Source organism: Cnephaeus nilssonii (genome assembly GCF_951640355.1).
Source record: "Cnephaeus nilssonii genome assembly, chromosome: 6".
NCBI lineage: Eukaryota > Metazoa > Chordata > Mammalia > Chiroptera > Vespertilionidae > Cnephaeus > Cnephaeus nilssonii.
The window spans coordinates 67272316-67285508 of record NC_137077.1 but is presented as its reverse complement, the minus strand read 5'-3'; the positions used below and the strand labels follow the sequence as shown (position 1 = coordinate 67285508).

The 13193-nt window shown below is 38.3% G+C and overlaps 1 protein-coding gene across 1 annotated transcript in view; it reads right to left on the bottom strand.

Annotated features, from left to right (window-relative positions):
• Positions 1 to 13193, bottom strand: part of TRHDE (thyrotropin releasing hormone degrading enzyme) — a gene marked incomplete at its 5' end in the record, with an annotated part of 366323 nt that overhangs the window by 115110 nt on the left and 238020 nt on the right. The window contains one exon of the mRNA XM_079775459.1: positions 809 to 874. Coding sequence (XP_079631585.1) covers positions 809 to 874 — 66 coding nt within the window. The remainder of the gene's footprint in view (positions 1 to 808; positions 875 to 13193) is intronic.

Here is a 13193-nt window from a genome sequence, read left to right as displayed (position 1 = left end):
AAAGCTTACTAAGAACAGATAAGATTGATTGCTCTTTCTGTCTTGGCATAATTGTATTTCAGGTGAACATCAATTTACTTTAAAGGACACTTCTAAGTAGCAGAATGCATCATAAATAATTCATCAATCACAGCTGCTAGGAACATGATTTACTTCAATAGAGGCAATGGAATAAAAGTTACATTTTTCTATGTTTGTGTTTGCTTTCAAGAGTTAAGAATCTTTCTTTCCTAAGAATCCACTGCTAGATTCCATACTTCATAGTACAAATGAAGTAAGATAAAATTGTTTATTTTCCCCCTTTATTTAAAATATTGCATTTTCTATTTTAAAGACACTTAAATAACTTTGGAACAAATAACAATCTACACATGTCAACAATAAAATAACATAAAAGGCACATATTTCAAAAATGAAATCAAGATTTTTCTCAAATACATATTTTTGTAAAGGCTAACATAGTTAGTTTTCACTGTATATAAAATTTTAAATGGAAGAAAAAGGAAGCAGACTCAAAAATCTTTTGTAGATTATTTAGGATCTGATATATTTGAAAATTACTTCAATTTTAAAATGTGTAGTAAAGAGATTCTAAATGGTATAACAGTTTGAGTTTTATTGGTTGGTATAGTGAGTATCTTACCTCTTTCATTTGTCATACGGAAAGATACTGCTTACCTTACTCATCCGAAAGGTTTCCATTAAATTCAGAAATTTTGTATTGGCAATTTTTCAAGCTGTGAAAAATCTTTAAAATAAATATGAGGACAGGAAAAAGATAAGAGAAAATAGAAAGCATTTTACTTACTTGCAAACCCCTCTGAAATACTGAATGGCCCATAAAATTTGCCAGCATTCTAATTAAAGCAGCACCCTGTGGGAAAAGAGTATTAAAAAAAAAGAATTTCAACCAAGTAACATTATTCTAAAATTATCCTATATTAAACAAAAATAGTTTGATTCACTCATGCTACTTTATTCTTAACAATAGTTAAGAAATAAAAAAAAATCATGAATACAGTATTCCTCTTACAGGTAACAGTTGCAGTTTTTGCTTTGTGAATCAAAGAGCAATGATTTCAAAATAGAAATCTCCTGGACAGAATATCTCAGGGCAATAATAAGCTGTAATTCAGGCGTAATAAAAATTGTATTAAGCACTATGTATGACAGAGTTAATAAAACATGATTCTTTGGTACTTACAAGTTCATAATCCAATAAGGGAGAATGCCCATGTTAATAAATAATCATATTAAAATATAGTATTGGAGTAACATAGCTACTTACTCTAATCCTGGCTCAAACAAGAATAGTTTAGCTATAGAAATAGAGAACAGAAATACCAAGCAATCAGATTGTTTGTTTTCAACTCCTGGCTCTGACACCTACTTGCCATATTAACTCAGGGAAAAAATATTTAACCTCTATGTTCCTCACTTTTCTTACTTGTAAAGTGTAGGCAATAACAGTCCCAATTTAATATGGCTGTTCTGAGCTTAAATGAATTAGTATCTTAAGGCAGTTAAAACATGGTCTAAAAAATAGTAACCATGATATGTGTGTTAGATATGAGTATTTTATCAAACTAATTATTCTTATTTCCTGTCTATTTCTTTTAGAGGCTGGCTGCAGCCATATATCCATATGCAAGTAAAACATGCCATCGCTATAAATATTTAGAATAATAGAGGAAAATACTAATTTAAGAATCTACTTCACCTTGAGAACAATTATTATAATATTGTAGCACAATAGTGCAAAAAGGTAGACATGTAATCAATATGAAACATTCCAAGTAATGATGGTTAAGCCTGGATGATCACAAATTTGTTTGCAAAATATAAATAAGCTTTCAAGAAAGTATTTCAACCTGCACAAAATTGTTCTTAACTATGGCAGCAAAGTTTTAAATATAAAAAAGCCTGGTTTTAGGGGGGAAATCCTTTTATGACTTATACATCGAATGCACTGGCATTACAAATTCACTCTCTGGTATCTCATTCTTACCAGGTGCCTCATTTTTAATAAGAGCATCTTATCAACCATATATAGACTGATCTGTCTAGGCATTGCCATTGTTACTAAAAGTGTTTTCTAGAATTCTGGGATTTTAATGCAATACGATACTCAGGCTCCGTGAATCATCATTAAAGAAATTAAAAATTTTCAGTCATCACCAAAATTGCTCCCAAAGTTCATATTCACAACTCAACAAATGATAAGCTGGCCAAGCCATAGAGTTCCGTGCCTCTTCTGATATATGTTTCTCCCACATCTTGTACTCTTTGCTCTTTCTCTTGCTTCTTCCTATCTTCTGCGTACTTGCATAAGTACCTAAGATATAAGCATCTATCATTCAGTCTGGGGACCAAATCAGAATTCCCTTTAGAACTTATCAGCTCTGCCTTTGGAATTTCCTTCACGAGCTCCCCAATGTAATATACCCACCCCAACGGGGGAACAATCAATTCTACAGCAAAACCACTTGAGGAGTGAGACTTTGACACTCAAACAGTCATCTCAAACTTTCCTTCAGAACAGAACAGCCATCTTCAGATGATTTAGGTATTTCCCTCCAGGTAATGATGACTTGGTCTCTTGTCGAGCTATAAAAACTATCAATTTAGCATGGGCTAATGGCAACAGAATCCTTTCTAATCATAAAGAATGTACCCGTTTTCCTGTCTCGGTTCAGCTGGAGCAGAGTGCTAACAGGAAATAAAACCTAGAAATATAGTCAACATACAAAAGCTACATATCACTGAACCCTCTATTATTATTATCCTATGTAATTTAATTACTTTTTTAAAATATGCTTGTGTTGCCCACTTGAACATTTTAAATTCTCCAGAGTACTTTGCACTCTTCTATATTTAACTGGCCTTTTCTTCCCAAAGCTACATTTTTAAAATCCTTATTTCATAAAACTTCATAGACAGATGGGCTCTCCAACTGTCATCTTGTAGCCACATGCATGGCACCAACTATGTATGGCTTATAACAAGGATCACACCTCTTAACGCAGGATAACTCATTGCAAGTATTAAACACCACTCCACCACCCCCCCCACACACACACTGAATCCCAAACATTTTTCACCAAGCAAATATTATTTACAAAGGCAACATACTCACGATTCAAAATCCCAGCCCCAATCAAACAAACTGGGTGCCAGGCAGCCTAAATAGCTTTATGAGAATAAGTAGGCGATTTCTACAAGATTTCTATAACTTTGAGCCTTGCTCAAGAAAACCCATCATTATATTTACTACACTAAGGTTCAGGGAGATATCAGGGTGGAAAACTACTACCTGGACTTTTAAGGTTTCATAAAAAATATTCCACAAAAGTATACTTATAAACCCATATATCAGTAAGTTCTCTATTTGGGATACCTTTTTCATATAAGTTCCTAGCTAAAATTTATTTCATTTTCCATTGTAATCACTTTCATTTGCGTCAGTCTCAAAGACGGTAAACTTCTGCAGAGAAAGGGCTGTGCCCTATTACTCGGCACTCCCATTCCCCGTGCCTGGCCCTTAACGTAATAACTGCAGGAGAGAAAAAGAGAAATTAGTTGCACGCATGGCAATTACTTTGTATTCTTGAAGACTACTCAGCCGGGATATAGAGTTTATTACTTTATTGGTGTACCTTAGTGATAAATAATCACTTTTGAAGAGAGGGAGATTGCAACTAATTTATTCCTTGAACATACGCTTATTGAGTGAGGCAGTGTGCTCAGTATCCTGTAGAATATAAATAGGTATGCCACAGACTCTGTCCTCCAGGACCTCAAAACCTCACAAGTGAGATGAGAAGACACAACACAGTATGAGATGAATTGCAAAAGAAGAAAAATATTTGAGCGTATTTCAGAAAAGGGTAAGTGTATTATATCTGTAGGGATGCCCGTCAGTTTATTATATCTATAGGGATGCTTCTTCCTTCCCTCTCTCTTAGCATAGGCTGTGAACGTCCTGTTCACAGTGATCTCAGCACAGCTCTCCCTACCCTCACGGCTCCTTTCTCAGATATACCTCACATAACATAGAGACTTCTTCTCAGAAGACCTGACCCAGTAGGGCAACTCTAAATGCTGAGGTCCAAACAAGGATAAATTATTGGTCCCTTAGCTGGCATATTTAGATCTTTAGAAGATCTAAAGATGGGACATTCCTGCTGGACCTTGGACGATGGGAGGGATTCCATAAGCAAAGGTAAGCAGGGAGCATTTGCATGGTATGGCAGGAATGGTCTTTGCAGAGTCCTAAGATGTGAAATTGAAAAGCATAAGTAGACTTGGTCTGTGTGACTCGCCACTAGAGACCCATTGCAAAAACAGTTCCTGGAACACAGTAGGTTCTCAATAAATACTGAGACACAGTAATGTAGGAGAGGTAGTCCCAAGATTTTGTGAGTTGCAGAGTGGAAGCAGGTTTTTTACTCCAGTAAGAAGGTAATAAGGAGTAAAAAAAATATGGAAATATACAGAAAAACGTAAGTACTAGATAAAATTATTAATGATGTCTGCTTCACTCATTAAGCAACTACTACATGCCATGTTCATATTATTGTAAAAAAAACACAACAACACTATTTTTATTTGTCATATCAGAAAATTAAGGCTTAAATAATCGGATAACTTATCCAAATTAACACAGATAGTAAGTTATGGAGCCAGGATTAGAATTCTACTAATATCTAACTCCAAAACCAGTAATCTTAATGAATTTGGATTAATTTTTTTGTGACCCCAAATCAAAATAGTTACATGATACTCTCCAGAAAACTTGAATATAGCAAGAACTTGGAAAAAGACAATTCTTAGAGTTACTCAGAGCTTGCTATCAGTAGATGTTCCCAGGAGATGATGAAGGGAAATCTAATTCAATGAGACATAGTTGAAATAGCTGAGCAATATGTCCAGGATTGGCGATGGAATAGAAGACATACATTGGCTAGCATAACAGAAAGTGTTGGTGGCCTAGGAGACATAAAGCTAGTTTAGAGCAGGTTCAGAGAAAACAAAAGGCAAGCAAAGTTTTCGACAGTGACATTTTGTATCAGATACTGTGTGTGGACGTGGCGGCTGTGAATATGCACTGCTCAGATTTCTTCTGCATTCGCCATCCTAAAGGCCTCACTTTCCTCAGTCTAATCCCAGCCAATGACTGAGCACATCAGTGGGACCAGGTGGATAGGGCACTCCTCTAATGGAAAACTCTGGCTTCAGGACTCCCCATTGGCCTGGATGGAGGTTTCTTCCAATTGGGCTGCTGTCTGAAACTCTTTAAACCCAATGCTTCTTCCTTCCCTCTCTCTTAGCGTATGCTGTGAACGTCCTGTTCACAGTGATCTCAAGGCAGCTCTCCCTACCCTCACGGCTCCTTTCTCAAATATACCTCACACACCATAGCGACTTCTTCTCAGAAGACCTGACCCAGTAGGGCAACTCTAAATGCTGAGATCCAAACAAGTATAAATTATTGATCCCTTAGCTGGCATATTCCACTTTACAGATGTGTTTGCCCTTATCTAGGATATGATGAGGTAAAGAATACTATATCATTATATTCAGTTTACATATGGGAAAGACTGAGGTAAAGGGTTAATGTGTTGAAAGTTACACAGGTGTAGTAGTTACTGGAACTTTTCTCCAGATGTGCATCCATGCATTCAGTTGTTGAGATGTTTGTTAACATAGAAACCTCTGAGGTAAGATTTTCTTCTTACTTTCTAAGTAAAGAATTTAGTCTATTGATTCTAAATAAAAGTACTTTTAAAATGTAAATTTCTAAATGATGTGTCTGCATTAAGTCTGGGCATGTGTTGAGTGTATGCAAGTTCTAACATGATTTGTTACTGAATAATGGCTTTTGGTCTGGAATAAAAGCATATCTTAAATCCTCCATGGTTTTTCCAAGAAATGATTTTTTTGCAATAGTTCTGTAGTTATATTTAGGATCTAAGAAAAAGAAAAAAGAAAATATCTAATCCTGAATATTGCTTACATACAAGTTGATTAACAAAAAGAAAGGTAGAGAAAGCGAAAGAAGGAGTTTTGTGAAAAGGACAAAAAGGGAAAGAAACTTTTAAAAAGAAGCAGAATGAGTGTCCCATTGCCCCAGTCACCCACACTTGGAACCTTGGAGTCTTCTGATTTACTAGAGGCCCAGTGCACGAAATTCATCCATGGGGGCGGGAGGGTGTCCCTCAGCTCAGCCTGCACCCTCTCCAATCTGGGATCCCTCTCACAATCCAGGAGTGCTGGCTCCCAAACGCTCGCTTGCCTGCCTGCCTGATTGCCCCTAACCGCTTCTGCCTGCCAGCCTGATCACCCCCTAACCACTTCCTGGCCAACCTGATCGATGCTTAACTTCTCCCCTGCTGGCCCAATTGCCCCTAACTGTCCTCCCCTGCAGGCCTGGTTGCCCCCAACTGCCCTCCCCTGCTGGCCCGTTGCCCCTAACTGTCCTCCCCTGCAGGCCTGGTCACCCCTAATTGCCCTCCCCTGCTAGCCCGATCACCCTTAACTGCCCTCCCATGCTGGCCTGGTTGCCCCCTAAATGCTCTCCCTGCTGGCCTGGTCACCCCCAACTGCCCTCCCTTGCAGGCCTGGTCCCTCCCAACTGCCCTCCCCTGCAGGCTTGATCGCCCACAACTGCCCTCCCCTGCTGGCCATCTTGTGGTGGCCATCTTGTGTCCACATGGGGGTGGCCATCTTTGACCACATGGGGGTGGCCATCTTGTGTGTTGGAGTGATGGTCAATTTGCATATTATCTTTTATTATATAGGATTACTTCCTGAGGTCAAGCCTCTATCCCTGCACAGAGAATCACTACACCACCTCCAGATAATAACCCCAGATGTGTTCTCACTTACACAAGTCCAACCCCAGGACTACATCAGACTAACTTTAATAATTAGTTCTGAAGAAGTATAACATCTGTTAAAAGTCCTAGCTTTGTCATCTACAAGATGTAAGAACTTAGTCATGTTAGATGAGTTCCTTGAGTATCTACAAATAGAATCTTATCTAATGAAAGAGTAATATGCAAAGTGACCATATCTCTGCTACACCCACAAGCCACACCCACCAGCCAATCAGGAGCAAGTATGCAAATTAACCAAACCAAGATGTCTGCAGCCATGGAGCAAGGAGGAGGCTTGGGTTTCCCTGGCAATGGAGGAAGCCAAGCTTCCCGCACACCCTGGCCAGTCATGGACTCCACTCAAGGCTACAAAGTTTCAGCTATAGAAGATAAATAAATCCCAACAAAAATGGCTGTGGCCACTGAGCGAGCAGGAGGTGTGGGTTTCCCCGGCAGTGGAGGAAGCCAAGCTTTCCGCCCTGGCCTGCCCTAGCCTCCACTCAAGGCTACAAAGTTTCAATTATAGAAGACAAATAAATCCCAGATACCAGGGCCTCTGCTTGGGTCACCAGGGGGCATGGCCCTGGTATCTGAGACACCCTTCAGGGCAAACCAGCTGGCCCCCACCCGTGCACCAGGCCTCTGTCCTATCTAATAAAAGAGTAATATGCAGATTGACCATCACTCCAACACACAAGATGGCTGCCCCCATGTGGACACAAGATGGCCACCACAAGATGGCTAGCAGGGAAGGGACCAGGTCTGCAAGGGAGGGCAGTTGTGGGCGATCAGGCCAGCAGGGGAGGGCAGTTGGGAGGGACCAGGCCTGCAAGGGAGGGCTGTTGGGGGGGATCAAGCCTGGAGGGGAGGGCAGTTAGGGGTGACAAGGCTGGCAGAGGAAGGAAGTTGGGGGCGATCGGGCCTGTAGGGAAGGGCAGTTGGGCTGGACCAGGCCTGCAGGGGAGGGCAGTTAGGGGTGACCAGGCCTGCAGGGGAGGGCAGTTAAGGGCAATCAGGCTGGCAGGGGAGCAGTTAAGCTTCAATCAGGCTGGCAGAGGAGTGTTTAGGGGGTGATCAGGCTGGCAGGCAGAAGCGGTTAGGGGCAATCAGGAAGGCAGCCAGGTGAGCAGTTGGGAGCCAGCAATCCTGGATTGTGAGAGGGATGTCCGACTGCCCATTTAGGCCCGATCCCAGTAAGATTGGGCCTAAACGGGCAGTCGGACATCCCTCAAGGGGTCCCAGATTGGAGAGGGTGCAGGCTGGGCTGAGGGACACACACATACCCTGTGCATGAATTTTGTGCACCGGGCTTCTAGTAGAATAATAACAATAACAACAACTGCTGCTGTTGCTGCTGCTGCCAGTGATGATGATGATGATGATGATGATGATGATGATGATGAAGATACTTACCTCATGATTTTTCTGAGGATTCATTTAAGTCACTAAAATAAAGCACTTGGAATAGTATTTGGTATATAATACACTTCAATAAAAGTATGTAATTGTCTTCATTTTCATCACTACCATATTTTTCATGTTAGTTCTTTGCCCCCCAAACTATTATTTCTTTTTTCATTTCCAATGATAGTAAATCAAGGCCATATACAATGAAACTCACCTACCTACCAAGACTTTTTTCCATATATAGGGGTGGACAAAAGTAGATTTACAGTTGTGAGTACTTGAAACACTTTATTCTTGTGTTGTTGTTATTTATTAATTTTTGTGTTATTTCCATACCAACAACCATAAACCTACTTTGCCTACCCCTGTAAAATCAGCCTCTAGTTCAGCTGATCTGCTCATTATCCCATGAGCACATCCCATATCCTCATGTTTTTATTATACTATTTACCTCAATTGTAATGATATTCTTTCCTAATCTTATATTCTAAACCCTATCCATTATGCAAAAGCACAAAGTTCATACTATGACATGAATTGTCCCACAAATATATTAGCCCTCCATGCTTTCTATCCTCTTGAGTCATAAATTTTTTAAGTCTAAACTACACAATTTATTAAATTATTTTAAATCACTTGTTAATTTATTAAAATGACTATTTTTTTCTTTCCACAATTAGATGTAGGTCATATCATTTAGAGTTATTATTGGCACACCTATCAGTGCCCTAACTTTTTCACTGCCAGTGAAAGTTGGTCCCAGCCAAGAGAGGTATCCACCAACTACTTGCTAGTTTCAAATCAGCAATCCACACCATGAGCCCGCAGCCAATAGACAGGTACTCAATCTTCCCTATAATGAAATTCAGCATATATGCTAAACCAGGACCTTTTGTTTCTTAGTATTCTCAAGCAGTATTATTCAAACAGGGTAATCTATGTGAAAATCAATAGGAAACCAAAACTGAAGACCACGGATGCATGGACAAGAAAACAGGGAGTTTTCAACAGTGTCAAAAATAGCATTTACATGAAAGCATTCAATTAAAGAAATTTGAAACAGAATACTATTACAATCTCAAATGAATGTTCATAAAAGAAAAAAATATGAGCAGAAATTAACAAAGTAGAAAATAAAGAAGTGGTTGAGAAGATGAAAAATAAAATATATCAATATATTTGGGAAAAACATTTGCTATGACTTAGCATTCATTCAAAATAATATATTACCTGGACAGTGTTTCTCAGTGGTCAGGGCTCAATTCCCAGTCAGGGCACATGCCCACATTGTGGGTTCAATCCCCAGTTGGGGGCATGCAGGAGGCAGCCAATCAATGATTTTCTCTCATCACTATTGTTTCTCTCTCCCCCTCTTCCTTCCTCTCTGAAATCAATAAAAAAGTCAAGGAAAAATATTAAAGGATTCTAAAATAATAATAACAACATATCTTAGTAAACTAGGAAGAGAAGGAAATTCATTAACATGGCAAAGGCCATCTTCTAAAAATATACTGATTGGTGAAACATTATATGTGTTCTCTTTAAAGATGGGAATAAGACAAGAATAAGACATATTCAAAAGCATAATAAAATAAATGAACAAACAACAAAATTATGAAGCAAACAATAAAAAGGAATCAACAAATTAGTATTATTTAGAGATGATGTTAAAGTTCTTATAGCAATCCAAGAAAATCTATAGAAGTAATCTATAAAATCAGTGAAAGAGTGCAGCAAGTTTACCTGACACAGATCAATACATAAAATCAAGAAAGTGATATAAATCAGTAAAAACTAATTTAAGAATCCATTTCTAAAGAATCTTATTCTCAAAAGCAAAATACAAACAAATATAAGAAAACCAAAAATTATAGGGCGATATTAAAAGTTGTTCTTCATTTTCATGGAGGAAATTACAAAACTTAACCAAAGACACAAGGACCTAAAAATGAAAAGCTGTATTTCTTATAAAGCTAGAAATTTGTCAAATAGTTTAAAATTAATCTATAAAATCTTCAGACTTTTTTTCATAAACTGTCTTCATTTTAACATTGATATGGATATGGATTGGCAAATAGTTAACAATAGCAATTTTGAAAGAGAACAAGACAGGGAGAAGCATCACACTCAATATACAACCAAAAAAGCTATAGTGATTAGACCTTAGTCAGGGATACATATGTAAAGCAGGGACCAGAATATGGAATGAAAATGCATAAAAGCTGATATTGGTAATAGTTGACAAGGATAGTATTTATTACAAAGGAGTGGGACTAGGACAAGGAACTCAATAATTAGCACTGAGAAGATTGATTATCTAAACAAAGTAAAATTACATTTTACATCATAATATAAAAAGGCAACAAAAACATCCAAATGGATTAAAGAACAGAATATAGGGTGTCCCAAAAATATTTATACACACACTTTGAATAATTATAAAGGTAGCCTTTATTAAAATACATTTTATTTTCAAAATTGAGCTATAAGCTCTTAAAGTGTGTATACATGTTTTGGGGACCCTGCAACCCAGGTATGTGCCCTGACAGGGAATCGAACTGTGACCTCATGGTTCATAGGTCAATGCTCAACCACTGAGCAACACCAGTCAGGCCACTTTTTCACTTAATAAGCAAAATGCCAAATATTCAAATGCTTAAAAGTTAACTATAAAGTAATTTATAAGCAAAAAATTTAATTGCATAGTTAACTTCATTATTCTTTCTAATTTTTCTTTGCAATTTTATTATATATATACTAGGAGCCCAGCGTGTGATTCAAAAGCGCATGGTGCAGCCCACCCTCGAGTCACCTCGGGATATTTTCCCATTGATTTTTAGAGAGCATGGAAGAGAGAGGGAAAGACAAAGAGAAACATCAGTGTGAGAGGGACACATCGATTGGTTGCCTCCTGCATGAGCCCTGACCTGGGCCCACAGCACAGCAGCCCCTGTGGCTGCTGCCAGTCTGGCCCTGCCTCGCTCCTTGGGCCCTGCAGCCTGCTGGTCTGGCCCTGCCTCACTCCCCAGGACCCACAGCAGCTGCAGTCACTGCTGGTCTTGCCCTGTCTTCCTCTCCAGCCCTTGAAGCAGCCGCAACCACTGCTGATCAGGCCCTCCCCAGACGCAGGTACGGGGAGGCCCCTGCAGCCCTGCCCTGATGCTGCACACGCAACCTCCTCCTGTCTGGTCGATCTGTTATGGGGTCCTGGCCTAATTTGCATATTACCTCTCTCTCTATATATATATATAGAAGATTGATGCACATAATTTTAAGATGTATAAAATAGATACAGAATATATTGAAAGAAAGGAGGAAAAATAAATGGGCAAGTGATTCTTATGAGAACAGTGTTTTCTTAAATCTGGTTCTTCTTTATAATCCCAGATTCTGGCCTGTATTAATTACCTTTTGAGAGACTATGGGAAGAGCCACCTAGCTAGTCTCCCTGCAATACCCATAATCCGTGCCTTTGCACAACCTCTTCATGCCTGAAAACCCCCAATTGCCCCAAATAAAGTCTTAACTCTAATATGACTTGTCTTAACTCTAATATCAGTTTTTTCAAGAAATATTTTTAAATTCAAGCCAGAATTAAAATTGCTATTACAGCACTTGTTTTTATATTTACTTTTACCTAGAGAACAATGTCTAATTTTGAGAATTTACATAGAACAAGTACTTTCCATACCAATAGGCCTTAGGAGGAGTGGGACCATGTCCTGCAAAACACAGTTGTTTTGTGGCATGAGTAGACACTCAATATGTGTCTGTTAAACTAGGTAACTAAGTAAATGCATTAATATGTGAAATATTAACAAAAACGATAGCCAAAAAGAAACCAATAAATGCACATAATGGCAGCATTATTTGGGACAAAGACTAACTATTGGTAAACATTTCTCCTGTTTTCTAAAGACAAACCCAAGTGGAGATGTTAGAAAGAAAATAATTATTTAAAACTAGATTTTATTTTAACAGATTTTATTTTTTCCTCTACACTGATTTCTCTTTGGGGATGCCCAAAGTCACTTCCCTTTTCTAGATTTGCCCTAACATTTTCAATATTCCTTGATACTTTTTCTTAAATAATCCATCCATTTAACCATTAAATTATAACCGTTAATAATACAAGGTCCTTTTTGTATTTATAGTAAAGTCATAAAGAGACATGCCTCCAAATCTCAGACACCCATGTGTAGACACCCTGCTGACTGCCCCTAAGCTGGAGCTCTGCCAAGGCAGCTGTAATGACAGTGACACGGGAGGCAGAGGAACTATGGGAGAGGACAAGCTTTTCTGTGTAACCTTCATCCTGCCAGGGAAACCTGTTTTGCAAGTTATGAAGAACTGATTTTATAGTAATGGAAACATGTCTCTGCATATTCATGTTTAAAGTAGATTGTTGAACTATTCCATGCCATCAACAGAGCATTCAGAAAGTACAGCAAAAGAAAACATCATTTGCAAGCTTAATAACCAAGCCAAAGGAAGCTGGAGTCTTGAGATAATATTTCTCTAAATCTTCCACCAATAGCTAACAAAAAGCAAGCAAGTGCTATTGTCTGAGTTGCTAAGAAAGAAGATTTTAGCAATGTTATCTTTTTAAAAGTATAAAGAAATGAATCCAGCAAAAGTATAACAATAGAATGCATGACCCTTTTTTCCTATCTGAGCATCTGGAAGCACTGTTTAGAATGGACATGATATTGGGATAAAAAAATATAATGCAGTAAAAAAAATAATTCTATTTAACATAATTTGAAATAACTCTGCATTGAAAAATGTCAGAGGGATACTACAAAAAATCCAGAGATAAGACAAAAAGTCCTAAAAACCAAGATAAAATATTTTTCTGGGGAAAAAAAGGCCAGCCAAACACTTAATAATACTTTTCAAGTATAGGAA